The 22,434-nt window shown below is 41.0% G+C and overlaps 2 protein-coding genes across 7 annotated transcripts in view; one reads left to right on the forward strand and one right to left on the reverse strand.

Moving 5' to 3' along the window:
• slc20a2 (solute carrier family 20 member 2) overlaps positions 1–9,037 on the forward strand; it is a 61,277-nt gene extending 52,240 nt beyond the window's left edge. For 3 of the 6 annotated variants that reach the window (XM_088994024.1, XM_088994025.1, XM_088994026.1), the window contains exon 10: positions 4,512–9,037. In XM_088994024.1, the coding sequence (XP_088850150.1) occupies positions 4,512–4,794 (283 nt within the window). In that variant the 3' untranslated portion in view covers positions 4,795–9,037. Of the gene's footprint in view, positions 1–249; positions 335–4,511 lie in introns of all 6 variants that reach the window. The other 3 variants (XR_016114677.1, XM_088994028.1, XM_088994027.1) reach the window with 3 other exon arrangements.
• On the reverse strand, positions 5,110–21,509 carry LOC148898994 (E3 ubiquitin-protein ligase KCMF1-like). The gene is made up of 7 exons (XM_088994030.1): positions 21,350–21,509; positions 18,983–19,150; positions 17,480–17,619; positions 15,294–15,395; positions 13,185–13,365; positions 12,752–13,073; positions 5,110–11,652 (listed from the first exon to the last, which is right to left on the reverse strand). The coding sequence occupies exons 1-7, from the start codon at positions 21,363–21,365 to the stop codon at positions 11,322–11,324; spliced, it is 1,260 nt and encodes a 419-aa protein (XP_088850156.1). The 5' UTR covers positions 21,366–21,509; the 3' UTR covers positions 5,110–11,321.
• Positions 21,510–22,434: the final 925 nt, after the last annotated feature.

Raw genomic sequence — 22,434 nt, forward strand, 5'->3', positions numbered from 1 at the left:
CTCCTTGTCAGCACTCGCATGGTTTGGCGTGTGGGCCCTCCACCCTCCTGTGCTTGACTGCGAAGCAGACCCCCCTTACCCCCAGCCCCCTCCCGTCCGCATACCCCGCCCTGCCCACCTGTCACAACTTGTTTTCCACTTTTTTTTTACCTCTCCCATCTCTCTCCATGTTTGTCTCTCCCTCTCGCTCTCTCTCGCTCTTTCTTTCTGTCTGTCTCTCTCTCTCTCTCTCCTCATCTGTCTTCACAGCGGATTTTGCATTGAAGTAATGAGTGCGCTAACAGTGCTTGTTGCATCAAATGTGGGCATCCCAATAAGCTCCACCCACTGCAAGGTATCCCAGCCTCCTATCGCGAAGCTGCGCTTTAAACAAAGCGCGGCGTCGCAGTGTCACATGTAGATGAAGGAATCGCTAATCACAGCTCCACAGTTGCGGTTTTGGTCCTTTGTGCAGTTTTTTCCCTCAAAATTCATTGATTGAATAGAATAATCAGAGGACATTAATAATCACACTGGTCAATGGGAAATTGAGGAAATTGGGAAAAGAAGATGTATTTCTATGTCCCTAAATTTAATTTGGTCCCTTTTTTAACTCATTCACTGCCATTCCCAAATTTATTTGGGAATTGAAAAACATGACGTGGAGCGCCATTCCCATGCTCCGGTTAGACCTCTGATAATGTTTTTCCCTCCCACAAGGAGACAGCATTTGCCTTTTGTACAGGCGCCCCCATTTCAAGCTCAGATAACACCAAACCCATCTAACCTAGGAATTAACTAACTTTTTTTTTTTTGATGAAAAAAGAGAGTCTCAGGTTTGTTACACTGCATTGAATGTTTATGTCGTCCTAAAACTCAACATTCGGTGCGTCCTGGAATTTGAATGAAAATGACAAAAACCCTGGCACTGGATCAGACACATTTTGTCTGGCAGTGAATGAGTTAAATTAATGCTACCCACTTTTTTGTAGCACTGTTTTTATACTTTTTTTAAACACTTTGTAATTCATAGCTATAATGTTTCGGCAAGTAAAAAAACAACAAAAACACACAGAAAGATGCACAGCCCTATGTGTGTTGCTGGTTTTGGGTGGAATTCTTGTCCCTTCAAGCCATTCAGTTGACAAGAGACCCCCCCAAAGAAAACAAACCAAAAAACAGTTTTGTTCAACCCTTAACATTGCATTGTCAAACGTGAGCTCCTCTTCTCATGAGCCATTTAAATCATTCACTGATATAAATCAATATGTATTTATTGTATTATTTTTTTGTCTGGCGATGAATGATTTAAATGCCTCGTGAGAAGAGCCATTAAAAATAGTGCTACAAAAAAGTGGGTAGCATTAATTTAACTCATTCACTGCCAGACGTGCAAAAAATGTGTCCGATCCAGTGACAGGGTTTTTGTCATTGTCACTCAAATTCCAGGACCCAAAGAATATTGAGTTGTAGGTCTACATAAACATTCAATGCAGTGTAAGAAACCTTAGATTCTCTTCTTTCATCAGAAAAATAGAGTTAATTCCTAAATTATATATGTCTGGAGTTATATGAGCTTGAAATGAGGGTGGCTTTAGAAAAGGTAAATGCTGACCCCTCGTGTGAGGGGAAAACATTGCCAGAGGTTTGACCGAACCCCCCCCCCCCCCCCACCCCCAACATAAAACAAAACCCGAACAAATTCAGGAATGGTGGTCCACGTCATGCGTTTCAATTCCCCCCAAAAAATTGCGAATGGCAGTTATGGAGTTAATGGTTCCTCAAGATCACACGTTCAAAATAACGTTCTCACTCAGAGTGTCTAAAATGGCCACTTTTGTTAATTCAGATGAGTGGCAGGAGGGGGAAACTGCACAAACGTCAAAACTGGTACGTAATTGAGCACTAATATGTCAATTTATCGACATCACCATTTCCCTCACATTCCTGGCTCACTCCTTAATACACCCTGATGGCAAAATGCTTCACTCTCTGATGTTTCGAGTCATATGACTGATTTGATTGATTGATTGATTTCTGGGAAACCCGCTCAAGTTGTCAGACTGAAAGAGGAACACAGATAATGTTTGTTTCTTTCTTTTTTTCATGTAATTAAACCTGATTTCAAGAAGAGTTTCCACACAGTGTTGACAGCTTTAGCGGCCGTTCCCCAGGTGGCCTCAGATTGATGAGGCGCCTCGAGCTGCTCCATGCTGCGATGATGTGCAATGACCGCTGGCATGCTGTCAGCAACACAGAGGTCGCGTCAAGTTGACGCTTCATCGCCGCATGCTTGAAATCAAAACAAAATCTTGTTTGGCCTGTGTCGTTGCACCAACATGCATTGGCACATTGGTCCAAAACACAAATGGCGTGCCAGCCAACGTATTCCCCCTTTGGCTTGTGACCGCCCCAGCATCCATTGCACTTTCTGGTCATGTGACCTTTTGCGATTGTAAAATTAGACTCCTTTGATTCTGTGACGGCGGTAAAAGAAGGTGAGTGGACATAGGCTCGCTCGATGGAGGTCTGACATCAGCTATTTGGTGTTGTTCAAAGTAAAATGTTGAATTATGATAATTATTAATTTCACGCAACAGAAGTGTTGATTTCAGACTTCCACTTGTTACAATATTTTATAACGTGACAAATTATTTAACCGGCTTGCTTAAACTAACCAGCGCATATGAAAGTGTGCATTTTAGAAGCAGGCTGCAGGCTGTTTTTGTACTTTTTTAGAAATGTGTTTATTCATTAATTTAAAGGACAACCGACACCATTTTTTTGTTTTCTAACTGACATCAGAAAAACGTTTTATAGCATCTAAAATACCCAAAACACGCAGGTTGATATTTTTAGTCAACACAGTGCAAAACACCAATAAAAATGACTTAAAGTGTCCTAAAACTCCTTCAAAATGCGAGTTTCAGAAGGTCCCGCCCCCTCGTTCGTGACATCACGCCTGGACATCTTCGCTCTACAATCAAAACAATGGCTTGAGATTCGGAGAAGATGCTTTCTTGTCACTCATTCAGTTATGAATATGATTCAAATAGTTCTGAAGAGGAAAGCATACTTGTTTACAATCGATTAAAGAAGTCCTCCCATATCGATTTGAGCCGTCAGGACTCCAATGTAATGTCCCAGAAAATGCACAAGATGGGGCCCAAGCTCTGTTGGAAATGGGCTGATTTGTTTACTGGGAATTTATGTCAACTAGTATCAAATAGTAGTCTTGGTGCAACACACAACGATTCACCATTGCGTTATTTATGTGTCTTCCTTCTAATTTCGCCATCAACACGGATCAACACGAAGTTTTCAGACCAAACAAAGTACCCAAAATGCATTGTGTGTCGCTTTCTCGGTCAGGGGCGTTCCCTCCGTGACGTGATGTCAGGAATCGTCACCAACTCAAAAACAAGACTTCCTGAATATTCAGCGCGAGTCTTAAAACGTAAGATATAGCTCTATACCGTGGAATCTTTGTAAAATACGCTCAGTAGACGTCATTTGAAGTGATTTTACAAATTATGGACACAACTTGTCCGGAGGCGTCGGTTGTCCTATATAACAAACGATTGAAAAATGTAATGTTTAACATACATTAATCAATACATTTTTTTATGAAACTATAATAATAAAGGAGCAAGATGTATGGAAGACAGTTTCAACCAGATCAGATCAACAAGAAAGGACAAACAAAAGCAATTTTATTGAATTTGTAAATGTTTCAATGAAAAGTAACATTATTGTATACCAATCGCTGGTGATGTTGTGGTACACTCGCCGGACTTGTGTGTGTCAAGCGTAGAATCAGTTCCCACTCAGTGATGCTGTGAATGTAGGCGTGTATGGTTGTTTGTCTCCGTATTTGTCCTGTGACTGAGTGCCAAAAACTTCAGGGTGAAGTTGGCGTTTAGCCCAAAGTCAGCTGTGATATGCTCCAACAATACCCGGAGATGTGGCCTTGAACGAAATTTAGGACTTGGTGAACTCCTTCACAGGAAGAGCTCATTAGCCAGGTTACAAATCTATCAGTTCATGGAAAGGACAACCATTAAAATGTCCATGTTCTGGTGGTTTCTGGATGTTGGTGTTTGTACCATGGGACATCCAGGGGTGTGGTATTCAAATTACGAAGACTATGTTTTACTAATGTATCACTTAAATTTGCATATACTCTCAATACATAGCTTGGCAGAGGGCCGCAGAAGTTGGGTGTTGGTCATGAATGACTATGTCCCCTGCCGGCAGTAAAAGACAGTCTTCCTATGTTTGAGCCTTTGTTCACATTGTCCGACCGAACATCTCTAACAGACCCTCTTTAGAGTTGAAAATGGATGGTTAGTACTTAACATTGTATAGGTAATATTCAATGTTTGTATAATTAGTTGATTAAATAAGTAAAATCCAAATAAAAAAAGAGAAAAGCAGCCTGCAGCTTTCTGTTGTGACGTGTTTGCGCTTTCCGTAGCGTGATAGCTGACAGCATTTTCTCTGACGCTTGCCTCCCCCCGGTGGTCCCGCAGGTGGGCTCGGTGGTGGCCGTGGGCTGGATCCGCTCCAGGAAGGCTGTGGACTGGCGTCTCTTCAGAAATATCTTTCTGGCGTGGTTCGTCACGGTGCCCGTGGCCGGCCTGTTCAGCGCCGCCGTCATGGCCGTCTTCGTCTACGGCATCCTGCCCTACGTGTGAGGGAGAGAGAGGCGCTGCCGTCAAGGAGGGCCTTGCAAGTCTGAGAGGAAGTCCAGAGAGGTGTTTGCTTACTGGGTTGCCGGAGGTAAAGGAAGCAGAAAAAATTAAACGGCCGTGAGGAGGGTTGGTTCTGAATCTACAGTACTGTACAGACAGCTCAAATTCACGTCCCCAAAAATTTAAAACGTGGTTGAGACAATTATTACTGCAACAAAAATAATAAAAGTGTACGTATTAGCCGATCATGACGGGATTTCATGTACATGGACTTAACCAACCCCTCTCATGTTAGCCAGCTACAAGTGGAGGAAGTGATGATGTTGATGATCAGACTGTCTCTGCGTCTTTATTTCTCGATCACGATATCATACAAAGAAAGAAAAAAAAATCATAATTGACTACAGAGTTATTTTTTTGTATGCTTGTGTGTGTGTGTGTGTGTGTGTGTGTGTGTGTGTGTGTGTGTTTCTGAATGGGTTTTGGATGTACTATACCGTAAATCTGTACTGTAAATACTGACCTTCAAGAATTTGAGCGAGTGGGTTGAGAAGGTGGCTCATGATTTGTTGTATTTGTTTAAACTGTCGGGAAATGGATTCTTCTCTGCACCTTTTCATCATATACAGAATATGTTTCTTTTTTTATTATTTTTATGGGAAATTCATCTATGAAAATGAGAAAATTTGATCCTTGGTGTAATACCAAGGCGTCACGATAGGTGGCGGTATTGCACCGATATGCTGGTTGCCAATCGCATAAAAAGAAGAGGACCTATTATTTTGCTGCTAAGTTAAAGGCGGCTGTATTTGAAGAATAGAGGAATAAAAAGGTAATTCTCCCACGAATCACCGTGCCAAAGGCAACTATTTTAATCGCCATGATAACTTTTCAAAAGGTTTAAGGTGCAGCGGGAAGCCAAAACGCTCCAAGAAAAAAGCTCATATCTGCCTTGTTTTTGTTTTCTATCCATTTGGTGTCACGTGACAAATGTGCTCCAACGAGATGCCTCAATGTGTCATATCAAAATTATAGTACAGTATTATTATTCATAACAATATGCAGAGCTTACTTATCACGTATGTAGCTCCTCCAAACCTGCTGTTTGACTCCTAGCAAGTAGAATGACCTCACCAGTACTGATCATCACCAGCTTTGTAACTGGGTCATGTGACCCCGTAGACGAACAAAAACTTTAATCTTATTTTCTTTTAATTTATCCAAGCATAATCAAGTTGCTTGTAGTGTATCTTTTTAAATTTTATTGTAATTTTTGAAGATGAACAATTGTTTGCTTACATGGTAGCCACTTGCCTTTTGTGACACGCTGTGTTTCCTTTGTGCTCAATCATTTCGTACTGTGGTGTTTACATTGTAAACTTCCAACGAGTATTAGGGCCAGTTAAAAATATAGATAATCGCTCTCTGAGATGAAGGTTGGATTTTTCTAAGAATGGAGTTGGATATTGTTGGTAATCTATCAAAAAATAAAAAAAAAATTGAATCCTATATCTGTAACTCCCGGAAATATCAATAAGTATAAAAATATTGGAATTGTTCTGGAAAATATGACTGCTTTTAAAGAAAGTCCTCTTTCATAAAAAAATATTTTTGGTCAACCAAAGTGTAAAAGATGTAGGTCTGGTAAAAATGACCACATCTTGAAAATGTAAGACTTCATTTATGTAGTATACAACTTCACTTTTATGGAATATTTTTTGACTTTACTGTTGAAAATATGAGTTTCTTCAAAATGTTCTTTAAAATAGGATGCGTTGAAAAACTGTAGTAGTAGTAGTAGTAGTAGTAAACTGTAGTATTGGGCAATACCGGAAACAAATTCCTTGTGTGTTCTACATGGCAAAAAAGATGATTCTGATTCTGATATTACAACTAATCTCAAAAACATAGTATTCTCGTAATATTGACTGAGATTAAAAACATACAAATTTAATCATACTTTAAAAAAATACCATTTGAAAAAAACTTACACAAGAATATAATAGTTCAATGTTACAGTATTGTGACTCAAATATCCAATTTTATTTTTGTAATATTAAAACATTAAGCTCAAATAAACAGTTTTCCTCAATAATATACAAATTAATACTCATAATAATGACTTTAATCTATCGTACAACTTCTTTATCTCCAAAATATGACCAGTTAAAATTACAATATTGTCTTCATATGTAACTTGGTTCCCACCTTTGGCTCTCATTTCCTGATGAATTGTTTTTGTCAGCTTGGCCCTAATACTCTTTGTTAGTATTCATATCAAGACTGGAAAAAATGTCACTTTGCCTCACGATGCCAATGAGCATTTTCACACGAACCAGAAGTGTCTAGTAAGAGAGAAGAATGATTTCTGTTATTTTTGTAGCTGCTGCAATGCTAACCATCCCCACGCCACTTGAGCGCGACAGCTAAAAGATTTTAACGAGCGCTTTCATCAAAACTATATTTTTCTACAATATTTTAACTGGGGATACCCGTCGGCTGCTGATAGTTTCAAATAGAACCTCCCGTGTTTGGATATTGCGGACGACTATATACTTTGTAATTTTGTTTCCCTCCTGTTTGGGGAAAAATGGCACAGGCCCGCGGCCATCTTGCTAGCGTTAGCCACGTAGCCAGTTGGGCCAAGACAGAGTGAAAGGGTGTTAAAGTTGGCGTACATCGTGAAAAAAGGTAAACTGGACATTTTATTGGCCGTTACTCGTGTCTGTGTATGTGTGTGATGAGGGCGACAGGGTGGGGGGGGGGGGTCTGTAATCACAGCAATAATGGAAAACAATGGCGAGGCGTGTGTAAAAAAACACAATTTGGGTAAACGTTTTACTCAACGGCGTGGATGTGTGAAGACATTCTTTTACTGTTTGTGTTTGGGCGCGTGCCGGGTAGAGGGAGGTCGAAGCATGGGGGGTCCTAAATGCAGCAATAATGGAACAGAATGAATTGTCAGAAATGTGTGGTCGGAATTAGTTATCATTTGTAAAAGGAGGATTGTTAGCCACCAACTAACGTGGGCTGATAATATGCGAGCCCCCCTCCCCTTATGTTGGTAACTCCCACCACTGTTTTGTTTTGTACGTATTAGTCCGAGCAGTGTCAGCCCCCAAAAGTCAAAGGGGAAGCACAAGCTCTAAGTGGTGTTAAACATCGGCCTCTGGTGGCAGTTTGTGTAAAAGAAATATGAGTAATGGCTCCGACTGATAAACATCAACCATATCAATGACGAGAAATTCTAGTACAGTGAACACCCGGAAGCTAACACAGGTTGCATTCATTGTTTTGATGTTTCACAAAATTTCTTTAACGTTAAAATACTGCACATATAATTTAAAAAGTAATATTTTAATGCAAAAAATGCTCCAAAAGTATAAAGACAAAAAAACTGAGAGACCAAAATCAAGACTCGCAACCTATTTGATATTTTTGACTGTTTTTCATCATTTTGGTGGAAACCAATACTTCGATGTTTGAATTTGTATTTTAAAATACACGAAAAAAGACGTTTTATTTTACGCAAATATTTCTAAATCAGAAAAAAATATCCAATTATTTCTGGATTATCTACAGAGCTTCGTGTTTTTCGTAATAACAGACGTCATTCAAATTAAAAAAAATACTTTGGTTGGAATGTCTATTTGTCTCGATCTATTCGTTTTCAGTGTGTTGTATGCAACCAGTCAGAACACGGCATTCTGATTAATGTTATGGAAATGACAAAAACATGACAAAACTTGCCTGTTCAGGACAGTTTTTCGTGATTAAAAATTCGAGTGTTCACTGTCTAACCAAAACAATAGCTCAAAAACAAATATCATTGCACAAATTAGCGTAAATTGCCAGTAGAGGGTGACATTTTCCCATTGTGATGAATGCAAACTCGTGTTTACCTCAAAAAAAAGTCGTGCAACCAGCGGGGACGGAATGTACATTTTTTTCCCCTGCTTGCTCGAAAACGTCAGTCGCGCTTTACTGCGTAGCTCCGCCCACTCTGTCGAAATAGCCCCTCCCCCAAAGTCTCAGTGCTTGGAGTTGCCGATTTGATCGTGATTGACCTGCGTGCGTTATCGTCGTCGAACGTGGTGGTCCTCGCCCCCCGGCCGGCCTGCCTGCGGGCTTTTTTTCCAGCTCCGTGTCGTCTTTTGAATGTTTAACGCTACTCCCTGTCCCCTCGCTGCATCACGTTTGACGTGTGAATTTAACAAACAATTAAAAAAAACTGTAGCCTGCTTCAACAAACTCTTACTCTGATTTGCTTCTATCGTACTGTAATGTCTTTATTTAAGATTATCGTGAGGAAAAAATGTCTGCATTTAAACTAAATTATGGGAATTAAAATTACAAAGAATACATATTTTATTGTGTTGCCTATTCTTATTTCGTGACTTCTGAAATGTTCTGAACATTCCATATGCCCAGGATTGGTCACCTACCAATCATTCACACCCATGATTAGGTTGACCATTTTTGTGTATTTTGTGTGTCTTTTCAGTTACTTCGATGAAGGTCCCGGATGTCTTGGTTGAAGACCGTTCAAATGTAAGATTTGAAAATTAAATTTAGTCAATTTTGTGTAATTAAAAAGGCAAGTTTTGCCCAGAATTTCAAGCAAAAAAAATCAAGCAAAAAAAACATGTTTTTGCAAGAAAGCATTGGAAAAAAGTGATTTTTGTGGGAAAAAAAAGTGAATTAGGGGAATATACTGTAAAGAGAGCGGAACAACTCAAGTATAAAAGAATTATGACAAAACTTGGTCAATAGCATATGAAAGTATCTAGAGTTTTACACCAAAAAGTTGAGCCAAAAAATGATATTTTCTGATAAACTTGTACTTACACAAGAATACATTTGTTGCGATTTCAAGATACAGTGATACCTTGGCTTACGAACTTAATTGCTTCCCAGACAGTGTGGAAGGCGAAGTGTGTATCCCAAAAATACTTTCCAATAGGAAACCATTAAAATGAGAATAATCCACTCCCAGGTCCCCATAAAACATAATTTTCTACTTTCTAATTTTCTAAGCCTTAAAACTACACAAAATATACCTAATTTTATGTATAATAAATGTGCCATGGTATTATAATTAAAGAAATGAATACTGTATAATAAAGTCGTTTTATTGACCTTTGTGATGGTCGTTGATGGCTTGATGGAATGGAGTGTCCGGTTTCATCAGCATTAAACACTTGATGAGGAACGTAACCTTCTTCTTTCACCATCTTGAGGAATGATCTCTTGTGCTTTCTCTGTGATAATTGTATCTCGTTCCTCGTGTTGTTTAGCTGTGTCGATAGCTTTTTGCAGCAAGTGTACAGATGGCTTACGCGGGTTGTTTGTGGAGCCTGATTATGCAATATTTTAACCTTGCAGTCTACACTGCCTTTGAACTATCAAAGTTAAAACTCTCACTGTCGTCTGCCTGTCTCTTTAATGTTTAAACCACCTCCCCTCACTGCTGCATTCTGGACCAATCACGTGGCTTTAACCGAAGACTGGGGGCGGGGAATAGAGGACAAAAACAGTCGGCTGCCACTTTGTTGTGAGAAGAACGGGCTCGTTCGCAAACGACACATCACATATTGAGGCAGCTCCGTGTACGAAAAAGTTCGTATGCCAAGGTAAAGTGTATGCCAAGGTAAAAGTTTCATAAATTTAACGTTCGTAAACCGAAAAGTTCGTAAGCCAAGGGGTTCGTAAAAGCGAGGTATCGCTGTATAATGAATTATTCGGCCACTTCTCCAATCCTCTGAAGTTTCTCCTCAAACAATTTGACTTTAAAATGAACACGTTATTCAGAGAAGGAAGCCCACAAAGCATTTAAATGGCACTTTATGACAAATTGCACAGGAACTTCCAATACTTTTTTCCTTTGCATTCACCGCTAAAATTCTGTCTGTGAGTCATAAATCACGTGGGAAACGAAACTTGCAGGCAGACGGTGATGCGCACACATAGAGTGAGTACAGTATTTTGTTAGTTGATTTTCCATCCAAAACATGTTTATTGTGGTCCACACTGAAAGGTCGACTCAGCTCGCAAGTTCATACATTGCATGTCTTCTTCATGAGGCCTGGCGCACATCCATCGGAACGAAGAGAGAAGTTAGTGGGATTGGTCGGGGGGGGCGGGGGGTTGAGTATAAAAGGACGGGGTTCCCTTCACTTCCAGGCGTGGAGACCGCGCACACACACACATAAGGGTCCGAGTGAATGTTTGTGTTTGATAGAAAGTGTTGTAGTGTGTCGAGTCATTCGAAAGCCTGGTGACAATAGAAGGGGGGGGGGGGGGGGCACGGGTGACGGCTGTCGATCACGAGTGTGTACGTGAAACTTGATCATGCGTATTAGCTTTTAACAGCAGTATTTTTTTCCGTGACCATCTTTCGCGGCCAGCGTGTAAGTTAAGTGATTATCAGCTTTGATATAGATTTGTTTTTGCATTTTTTTAATAATAGATTCAGAGTTCTCTCTCACATTCACTCGTCTAACTTAAATTTCAGATGCACACGGCAATGGGGGCGAGGAGGAGGGTTGTCAGTGAAGAGTGAAAAGAAACAAAAAATAGGAAGGGGGGTGAAGGTTTTGAGGGGGTAATTTGCAGTTTTTTGTTTGTTTTGGGGTTTGATTTGCTCCATCAAAGGGACGGGGAAGGCGGCTCTTTCTTGGCAGGGGAGGCGGCGGCGCTGTTCTCTTTGAGGTTGAGGTTTTCCAGCGCCACGTCCAGCGTCATCACGTCCATGCAGCCCATGGACTGGAAGTCAGCGAAGTTGCGCAGCGAGCCGGGATTGCGGCGGCAGCGCTCGGCGATGTCGTCCTCGACGTCGTCGCGGTGGTGGTGGTGATGGTGGTGTTGTTGTTCTGCTAATAGTGTGGACAGAAGGAGCTCCGTCACGAACAAGCTCCTGTCTGCCCATTGCGCTTCACACGCTTGACGCTCAGCTTCGGACACGCGCGCTTCGCTTAGTCTGTGGAAAGCATGGGTTGAAAAAAAAAAGACATTTGGATGAGTGTACAACGTTTAACTCATCCGCTTACATTCCCAAATTTCTTCGGGTTTTGGTTTTTCTTGCAGGGGTGCTGATAAAGCGCTGCTCAGACCTCTGGCGATGGTTTTTATCTGGGCACGCGAGCAACTCTTCAGCCATTTGCAACTGGACGGGTCAGGAAACATTAGCTATCTAGCTAGCAAGCTATCTATTAGCTAGCTAGCTATTAGAAATATAGTTAGCTAGCTATTTGAGTCCGGAAACATATTAGCTATCTAGTTGGCTAGCTATCTATTAGTTATCTAGATAGCTAGAGAGCTAACTATTAGCAATATAGCTAGCTAGCTATTTGAGTCAGGAAACATATTAGCTATATAGTTAGCTAACTATCTAGCATTCTATTAGCTAGATAGCTTTCTATCTTTTTGAGTTATTCCGGGTTGAGTGAAAGCTCGCGCGTGTGGCTGCCGCTGCTCACCCACAGAAAATCTTATCCTGTGACTGTCAAGTGACCTTGAGTTTTGAAAGGCTCTTAGAAATAAAATGTATTATTATTTTTTAATCATTCGCTGCCAGATGATGTGCGAAAATGAGTCCACTCTAGTGCCAGGGTTTTTGTCATTGTCACTCAAATTCCAAGACCCACAGAATATTGAGTTTTAGGACTACATAAACATTCAATGCAGCATAAGAAACCTTAGTTGGACTGTCTTCTTTCATCAGAAAAAAAAGAGTTAATTCCCAAGTTATATGGTTCTTGAGATATATGAGCTTGAAATGAGGGCGGGTCCAAAATACAATACAATACATTGATTTAAATAGTGCTTTAACAACAGCTGAAGCTGAAACAAAGCGTTACCATATAAATAAGGGAAATGCTGCCCACTTGTGGAAGGGGAAAAAAAAACCTTGCCAGAGGTCTGATCAGCGCTTTATCATCACCTCCAGCAAGAAAAACCAAAACCCGAACAAATTCGGGAATGGCGCTCCACGTCGTCTTTTCAATTTCCGAATAAATTTAGGAATGGCAGTGAACAAGTTAAATGCGATTGGTTTGAATTGGTTAAAAAAAGCTGACCTGTTGAGTAGAAAGTGGGAGCTGTGCGCCGTGTGCTGGGTGGGGCTCTCCGAAGGGCCGACGTTCGTCCCGGGGTTGCTATTGTGGTTGGCGCTCAGGTTGGGGTTGTTTGCGGCGGCGGACAAGTTGGCGTTGAGGATGGCGTTGGCGCGTCCGCCACGTGTGGCGTTGCGCGCCGTCTCGAGCTGCTGGCGCGCCGCCTGCGCTTGTTGCCGCTCGAGTTGGAGCTGCATCTGGAGCTGCTGCAACTGCGAGGCCGATGGGCCCGAACTAAGCTGGCCGCCCGCCGAGCGCCGCACACCAGACAGCTGCGATAAAAGCTCTGTCGGAGGACCCGGAAATATTTTGTTTAAACCCACACGATGGGAGCAAACCCAAAAAAATGCTCACGGAACAAATTCCATCCGCTCACCCGCCCCGACTAAAATCGCACCTGCGATGGGGTCCATGGCTTCCCGACTGTAACTGGAGCTTTGAGAGGAGTTCTGACTGGTCGAGAGCCCCCCAGTGGTGTTGCTGGTGAAGTGCATGTTTGACCTGCGGGCACGGGGGCCGCCCAATCCGCGCCCAGGGTGGAACATCCGCCTCACGTGGCGCACGCCGCTCGATTCGTCGTGAATAGCGCCATTAAGGAATGTTGTCACCATTTTTTTGGAAAAGCAAAATAACAACAGCAAAAAACATCCAGTGATTCATTCGTTAGCGTAGCTTATAAAACATAATACTTGTCGCCAAATTCAAAAGGATTACGTGCTTCTCTGTGAAACAAAACTCGGTTCCGTTTTAGGTGCACCGAAGACCATACCCGAAAATTTTCACTTCAATCGTGCGCAGTAACTGAAGCTTTAACTCATTCGCTGCCATTCCCGAATTTGTTCGGGTTTTGGTTTTTCTTGCTGGTTGCCGATAAAGCGCTGGTCAGACCTATGGCAATGTTTTTCTCCTCCACAAAGGGGCAGCATTTGCCTTTTGTCCATGTTAGTGCTTTGTTACAGTGTCAGCTGTTGTTAAAGTGCTACATAAATCAAGATATATGCATTGTATTATATTTTGTAGCCGCCCACATTTCAACCTCATATAACTCCAGACCCATAACATTTAGGAATTAACTCTCTTTCTGATGAAAGAAGAGAGTAAGGTTTCTTTCTCTGTATTGAATGTTTATGTAGTCCTAAAACTGAATATTCTGAGGCTTGCTGCAATGTGAGTGAAAATGACAAAAACCCTGGCACTGGAGTGGACACATTTTTGCACATCATCTGGCAGTGAATGAGTTAATAAATGAAATATTTTAAAATGCAAATTTCGCCATTGTGGGACTATTAAAGGATTTGTGATTTTGATTCTGATATAAATCAATATGTACATATTGTATTTTGTACAGTCACCCTCATTTCAAGCTCAGATAACTCCAGACCCATATAACTTGGGAATTAACTTTTTTTCCTGATGAAAGAAGAGAGTCTAAGGTTTCTTACGCTGAATTGAATGTTTACGTCGTCTTAAAACTCAATATTCTGAGACTTCCTGCAATTTTGAGTGACAATTACAACAATCCTGGCACTGGAGTGGACACATTTTTGCACATCATCTGGCAGTGAATGAGTTAAAGATACAAGTCGGTAGCTACTTAGCTTGTGCACCTGATTCATTCAAACAGAACCTGCTCCACACACTGTGGCGCTGAGTAAAAGCAATTTGCAAAATAGCGAGACTTGTTCTTTTGATTCTTCACCACAAATGCCCCCCCCACCACTCCGCCACATCTAATTGAAAGTGTTTCGATAAACAGACCGCCACAATCGAGTCCCCAGAGTGGATCGCTGCCACATGGCAAGCAAATGCAGATGAGTCGAACACTCAAAAGGATACGGGAGGATGCGTCATGTTTTGCAGCTTTGAGACATGTGGGGGCATAAAAATAGGTTGGAGCTAGTGGGGATGGGCGATGTGAAATAAGCTGTCTTCTGCCAGATGTGCGAAAATGTGTCCACCCCAGTGCCAGGATTTTTGTCATTGTCACTCAAATTCCTCCAAGAGCCACAGAATATTGAGTTTTAGGACTACATAAACATTCAATTCAGCGTAAGAAACCTTAGACACTCTTTCATTCGAAAAAAAGAGTTAATTTCTATGTTATATGGGTCTGGAGTTATCTGAGCTTAAAATGGGGGCGTCTGTACAAAACACAATGCAATACATACGTATTGATTTATATAGCCCTTTAACAACAGCTGAAACTGTAACAAAGCACTAACATGTACAAAAGGCAAATGCTGCCCCCTCGCGGACAGGAAAAACCCTGCCAGAGGTCTGACCAGCGCTTTATCGGCACCCGCCGTTAGAAAAACCACTACGTCATATTTTCAAACTTGGGAATGGCAGTGAATGAATTAAGTGTAACCCTTTGAACGCTCTGTCTTTTTACGTGCCGTTTCCTCTTGGCTCTCTGCTTTCGCCCCAACTTCTTTCGAAACAAAGCACCATGTCAGTCTGCGGTAACATTAGTCTGTGGGAAAAGTATCGGGATTATAAAGGATATCAGGTCTCTGGGTGCTCTGTGTTCAAGTGTAAGGTGGGCAGCAAAGTCGTCCGTCACATGATTGGGGTCTCCGCCCGGCAGCGCTGCGCATATGGGGCAGATCTGCAGGACAACAAAAAAACAAGGAAGTAAACAGACGAGGTTCCACCGAGTTGCTAGCGTTAATAATTGCGAATCCCTGTGACATTTCAAGATACGGGACTCATCATCAACAGGTTGCTTTTACATAAGAGGCATGTTGAGAAGCGCGTTGGTATTTAGCGACAGGTGGCTGGAGCGTTGCAGGAGAGACGTTTAGCTTTGAAGCGAATGAGGAAAATACAGTGATACCTCAGCTCACGAACTTAATTGGTTCCCGGAAAGTGTGTCAGGCGAAAACTTTGTCTGCCAAACATTTCTTTCTCATAAGAAACAATTAAAAATGAGAATAATCCGTTCGCAGTTCCCCATAAAACATACTTTTCTACTAAATAAACCTTAAAACTACACAAAATATACCTTATCTTATGAATAATAAATGTGCTATTGGATTGTAATTAAATAAACTGTACTGTATAATAAAGTCGTTTTATTTGCCTTTGTGATGGTCATTGATGTAGTTGCCTCTTGATGATATCCGAGTAAAGTGGCCGTGCTTTCTCAGCGATAATACCCTCACTCACACCGTCCCCCGCTAGCTGCTTTTCATTAATTCAAATCAACAGAAGTTTTTCAACCTCTTCTATTGCCTGAGACCACTGCTTAGACAACACACGCACCCTTAAAGGACAACCGACATCACTTTTTTGTTTCCTAACTGACATCAGAAAAATGTTTTATAGCATCTAAAATACCCAAAACACGCAGTATGATATTTTTAGTCAATTGCAAAACACCAATAAAAATGACTTAAAGTGTCCAAAATCTGCAAAAAAATTGAGCTGCGAATTGGGCATTTTCAGAAAGTCCCGCCCCCAGTTCGTGACGTCACGCCGAGACGGCTTGCATTTCTTGTGAATCAAAACAATGGCTTCAGATTCGGAGAATATGCTTTCTTGTTACACATCCAGTTATGAATATGATTCAAAAAGTTCTGAAGAGGAAAGCACACGTTTGCAATCGATTAAAGAATTTATTCCGTGCCATTTTGAGGCAACATTGGGGGGAAATGGATCACCAAAAAAGAGCCAGAAAATAGCGTCCAAGCTCCTGTGAGGAATTAATTAGCCTGTTTTAACAGGCTGATAAATTCCTTTCATGGAGCTTGGTTGCCCTCTTCTGGTGGATTTTGGTGCAACACGAGGTTTTCAGACCAAACAAGTACAGCAAAATACATTGACGTGATGGAAGGACTGCTACAATGTTAAAAAAAAATTTCTGTCGGAGGCGTTCCTTCAGTGACGTCACGTACGGACTCGTCACCAACTCAAAAACAAGACTTCCTGAATATTCAGCACAAGTCTTAAAACGTAAAATATAGCTATATGCGGTGGAATCTTTGTAAAATACGCTCAGTAGAAGTCATTTGAGGCCATTTTACAAATTATGGACACAACTTGTCCGGAGACGTCGGTTGTCCTTTAAAGGACATTCTTTAATCAATTGCAAACATTTATGCTTTCCTCTTCAGAACTATTCGAATCATATTCAACACTGGATGAGTAACAAAAAGCATCTTCTCCAAATCTGAAGCCATTGTTTTGATTCTTGAGCAAGGCAAGACGTCCTGGCGTGACGTCATGAACAAGGGGGCGGGACCTTCTGAAACTCGGCATCTCCAAGGTCATTTTGAAGTCGTTTTGGGACACTTTCACTCATTTTATTGGTGTTTTGCATTTGACTAAAAATATCAGCCTGTGTGGGTATTTTAGATGCTACAAAACGTTTTTCTGATGTCAGTTAGGAAACAAAAAAATGGTGTCTGTTGTCCTTTAAGAAGTATTGTATTGTCATTCAGGAAGTACATTTATACATTTATAGCGCCAACAATATTTTACATGTACTAGTTGATTTGAAATATATTCTAAGCATTTTATTTGCAATAATATTAAAGCATTGGGTTATGCTTTATGTCAATCAAAAGGGGAAGAACAGTGTCTTTCAACGGCGATCATTACAGTTTGCATCAATTTCCGAGGTCAGGCGGTCGCAAGTTGATGTCAAAATACAGGATCCGATGACGGTCATACATCTTGAAAGCGCCATACCACTTCTGTGGAGGTCTCCGTGTGCTCTGCGGCCACGTGTTCCTGCAGGGATAACTCTGTGTAGCCCATCCTGCCACAGTAGGGACACGTGAAGGCTTGGGGCTGTTCCACCGAGAAGGCTTCTCCGCCGTAATACAAGTCTGGTGGCAAAGAAGGATGAGGCATTATCAGCCAGGACCAAAGTGTGATCTGTGTGTTGATTATCTAACAACAGAGAAGGAGCCACCGCATATTCATTGACTTGGGCTTTCCTGCCAACTTTTCCTGTCAAATCACAGCCGAGTCAACCACAAATACTCGTAGTCTTTTGCCACAAGTGCTTGTGGCGACTTTTTAAATTATGCAAGTGGGACTACTTGACAGTTCTCATTCATAAACTTTTAATGATCCACTCAAGTGCAGACTCATTGCCCTACATATATATATTGTATTGTGTTGTTTTATATCTATATATATATCTATATATATCTATATATATCTATATATATATATATATATATACATACATACATACATACATACATACATACACACACACATACACACATATGTATATATATATATATATATATATATATATATATATATATATATATATATATATATATATATATATATATATATATATATATATATATATATATATATATATATATATATATATATATATATATATATATATATATATATATATATATATATATATATATAATAATCCCAAATGGAATTGTATAGTGCCTCTTTGCAATTTTTTTGCTCATGATACTAGTGCAGCATGTTCGACCGGAAACAAATTCCTTGTGTGTTCTACATACTTGGCAAGAAAGATGATTCTGATATTAATTATATCATATTACATCACGCTGCTCACCCACACAAAATATTACATGACTGCAAAGTGTCATTGAGAGTTTTGAAAGGCGCTTAGAAATGAAATTTATTATTATTATTATTATTATTATTATTACATTAGATTGAAGTTGCCTTCAATAACAGGCCTTGTTTGTTTTTTTCCATCAATGAAGATAGCTTCTTGTAAAATGAATTTACAAGGGAAGGTTAAGTGTGCTATGATTTTTTGGGATGTTTGCATATCATATTTTCCACACAAAAAAGGTGATTTTGATTATAAAGCACACCTTGAATGAATGGACTATTTTAAAAGTGTTTTGTTTTATAGGGCGCACCGCATTATAAGATGCATAGAAAGTACAATTGTGCCTGCGGTTGCGTCATGCATCCACAAATGGAGCGGCGATAAAGGGAATACAACACAATACAATACAGGTTTCTTGATAGTGTTGAGTGTTTGTTTGTGTTGAGTGTTTTCACAACCACTGCATCTGTAAACAAATGCTTGAGAAAACACTTAAAAGACCAGGAAATCGGAATATTGATTCATACGTAAGGTACACGGGATGATAAGGCGGACCGGACCGTTGGCTTTTGAGAACTTTTGTGCACTTTACCACAAAGTACAGTTAAGTTGTAAGCAGCACTCACCAAAGTCAACCCGTGTCAATATACACTGCATGGGGTGCTCCGTAGTATGTCTGGTAGTGGTGGCGCCGCTCTCGTAGCACGAGGCGCACAGATCATAGTCGTAGCAGATTAAACATTTGTAGCGTCGCCCCCGGAAGTTGCCCTTCAAACACGCATCGCAGCTCACGCCTGAGAACACAGAGATGGAAAACAGTGTCCGTTGTTTTTTTTCCCACCCTCGGTTTTTATTTTTAAATTTGCGGGCAGTATCCAGATACCGAGCACAGATAAAAATAGGTGACGTGTGTCAAGAACGGCATCCGGGGCTAATTAATGGACCAAATAAATCACGTGGTGACTCGCTGCGGCGACCCTTGATTGGACAAGCCAAAAGTTAGCTTGCCATCGCATATGGGAAAAGGACGTCCACTGCACCTTTTAGCTTTTTATTGAATGTCGGGGAAATTGGGAAAACATAGACACCAAGAGAACTCATCCAGAAACTCACAAGCAAGATTTTACAAAGTCACATGCCACCCTACTAGGCCGCACCTCCAAAAGATATATGCATGCACAGGTCAATTTAATACTAACTTTAACTCATTCACTGCCAGACGATGCGCAAAAATGTGTCCATTCCCAGTGCCAGGGTTTTTGTCATTGTTACTTAAATTGCAGGACCCACAGAATATTGAGTTTTAGGATGACATAAACATTCAATACAGCATTAGAAATCTTAGAATCTCTTCTTTCATAAAAAAAGAGTTAGTTCCTAAGTTATATGGATCTGGAGGTATCTGAGCTCGAAATGGGGGCGGCTGTCCAAAATACAATACAATACAATACAATATATACATATTGATTTATATCAGAATCAAATTTAGAAAGCCTTTAACAGTTCCACAATGGGGAAATTGGTATTTTAAAATATTTAATTTATTAATTAAATTACTCATTCTCTGCCAGACTATGTGCCAAGGATCTCCACTCCAATGCCGGGGTTTTTGTCATTTTGACTCAAATTGCAGGACCCATAGAATATTGAGTTTTAGGACTGCATAAACATTCAGTGCAGCGTAAGAAACCTTAGGCTGTCTTCTTTCATCAGAAAAAAACTATTAATTCCCAAGTTATATGGTTCTGGAGTTATCTGAGCTTGAAATTGGGACGCCTGTACAAAATATCATACAATGCATACATACTGATTTATATAGCGCTTTAACAACAGCTCAAAGTTATAACAAGGCGCTAAAATGGACAAAAGGCAAATGCTGGCCTCTCATGGAAGGGAAAAACATTGCCAGAGTTTTGACCAGCACTTTATCAGTACCCGCGCAAGAAAAACCAACACCTGAACAAATTCGGGAATAGCACTCAACGTCACACTTTTCAATTCTTGAATAAATTCGGGAATGGCCGTGAATATGTTAATCCTTAAAAGCATGAGCGGGAAAAAAAAACACGTATTTTATATGATTGGGTGATTTCCACCTAAAGCAGGTGACCCTGGAAATAATTAGACTAATCGCTGCATCATAAATGACTATAATTGACAGCACTCTCATTGTGATTTTATTGATATTTTCAACTCCTACTTCACAATTGTAATAACGATGCATAGTGCTGTGTTTTGAACTTCAGTTTTCCTGAACTGTCAACGTTCTGATTATTTTAAACAGTGTACACGTGAGTGGAGGGCCGCTTGGAGCCTGATTAAGTAGCCTCGCAAGGACTGAACGAGCTGCTTATGAGCCAGGTTGTTTTCTAATTCAACGTTTGAATCATCTCAAAAGGGTCGATTTAACGTGTGATATGGCATGGTGGAATTATTATGGACGGACTTTTTGAAGCCGGGACAAGGTTGGCCGCAAGGGCATGCTTGGACTGAACATTTGTCACACATTAGCTCTCCAAGGTGGGCCAACTTTATTATAGCAAGAAGGGGCTTGGATCTGAAATGAATCAAGCGACATGCGAGAGCAGCCTCGCCCCGACTTGCAGCTGCCAATTATCGGCAATGCCAACCTCAGCTTAGTGTGGTAACCACAACCAACACCGGAGCTTGGGCTAGCCGCCATGCTAACTAAAGCGCGTTAGCTGCACTTAGCAAAAATGTTCTGGGTCTTCTTCCGCCTATTTGACAGTGTCGTCTCTGACTCCGGTTCGCATTTGAACGCGCATGCCAGTCATTATTTCACCATTGAGTTTATGGACATTCGTGTTGACTGGTTTGTCATCACGCGTCCACGCTGCTAACACCGCCCAACGACTACTAGTAAGACATTATCGGTTAGCTTCCCTTAGCCGGTGCTGTTTCCCCGCACCGCACCGTCAACGTTTCTGGCAAACGGCGACCTTGCTCGCTATATGGGGGCCGATTTTTCCTACCTTCATGGCGGGACATCCTACGAAGCCGAAAGCGGCCCCGGGCTCGGGGATGACTCGGAAAAGCGAAACGAAGAATATATTAGTGAAGAGAAGGAGAAGCCGGGGATTGCTGGCTGTCCCTGGCCTCTTCCCTCATGAAGGATCCGGTGAGTTGCTGCCCTCCCTGCGTCCGCCTCCTGCTGTGTCACCGTTCGGCTCATCGCACATTCGGACGCAGGATGGCGGTGTTGTCATTGTTATGGAACCACTGCAGATCGGTTGTCTGGCCCTGCAAGACGATATGACTCGGCTTAATGCTGCCCGAAGGCAGCTGGTTTAGGGCTGGGGTACACCCGCGACCCTTGGGTAACCTAGTTCCTTTTCATCCGTGGTGGACCGTCATGGCCTGTAAGGCCTTCTCTGCTGGCCTAAAAATATCCGAATCATAAACTAATGTGAATACAATACAATACCACACCAGATGCATAAAAGTCAATCGTGGAAGTCTCTACTCCACAGTGTTATGCAAAAATAATATTTCAACTATTTTGGTTACAGATTCGATTACATTAGATTAGATTAGATTAGATTAGATTAGATTAGATTAGCCATTATTTGTCTCACTGTGGAGAAATTTACATTTCACAGCAGCAAGAAATAAAATACAAGAGCTACTGTAAAGGTAGCCACTCTCGCGGTGCCATTTTGAAGTAAAAAAAATAAAGAAATAATGTGACACAACACAAAAGACACAAACAGTCATTCAATATTAAACACTTTCTGCACCTCTTTGTTGCATGAAGCAGTTCTAGATGAAAGAGGAGAGGATCAAAGTGTCCTTTACACCAGTGGATCAGGGACGTCGAGGTGGAATGTGCACCTCCAAGCTAAATGTTGAAAGCAAACACACAGCGGTAGCATCCATTGATGAAAAAGAGATATTCTCTCATCTCCTGCCCCATGTAAATCCGCTTCACTTCCAAGGATCGACACTCTGAATTAATAATGAGAATTGAATTACTACAGTAAAGTCTCGTTATATCGATATTCAAGGGAGTCCGAAAAAATATCGATATATCCGACCCTGTTTGCATGTAATTTTCTCC

The sequence above is a fragment of the Hippocampus bargibanti genome, linkage group LG04, assembly GCF_051943395.1.
Source record: "Hippocampus bargibanti isolate YZ-2025 linkage group LG04, ASM5194339v1, whole genome shotgun sequence".
Taxonomy (NCBI): domain Eukaryota; kingdom Metazoa; phylum Chordata; class Actinopteri; order Syngnathiformes; family Syngnathidae; genus Hippocampus; species Hippocampus bargibanti.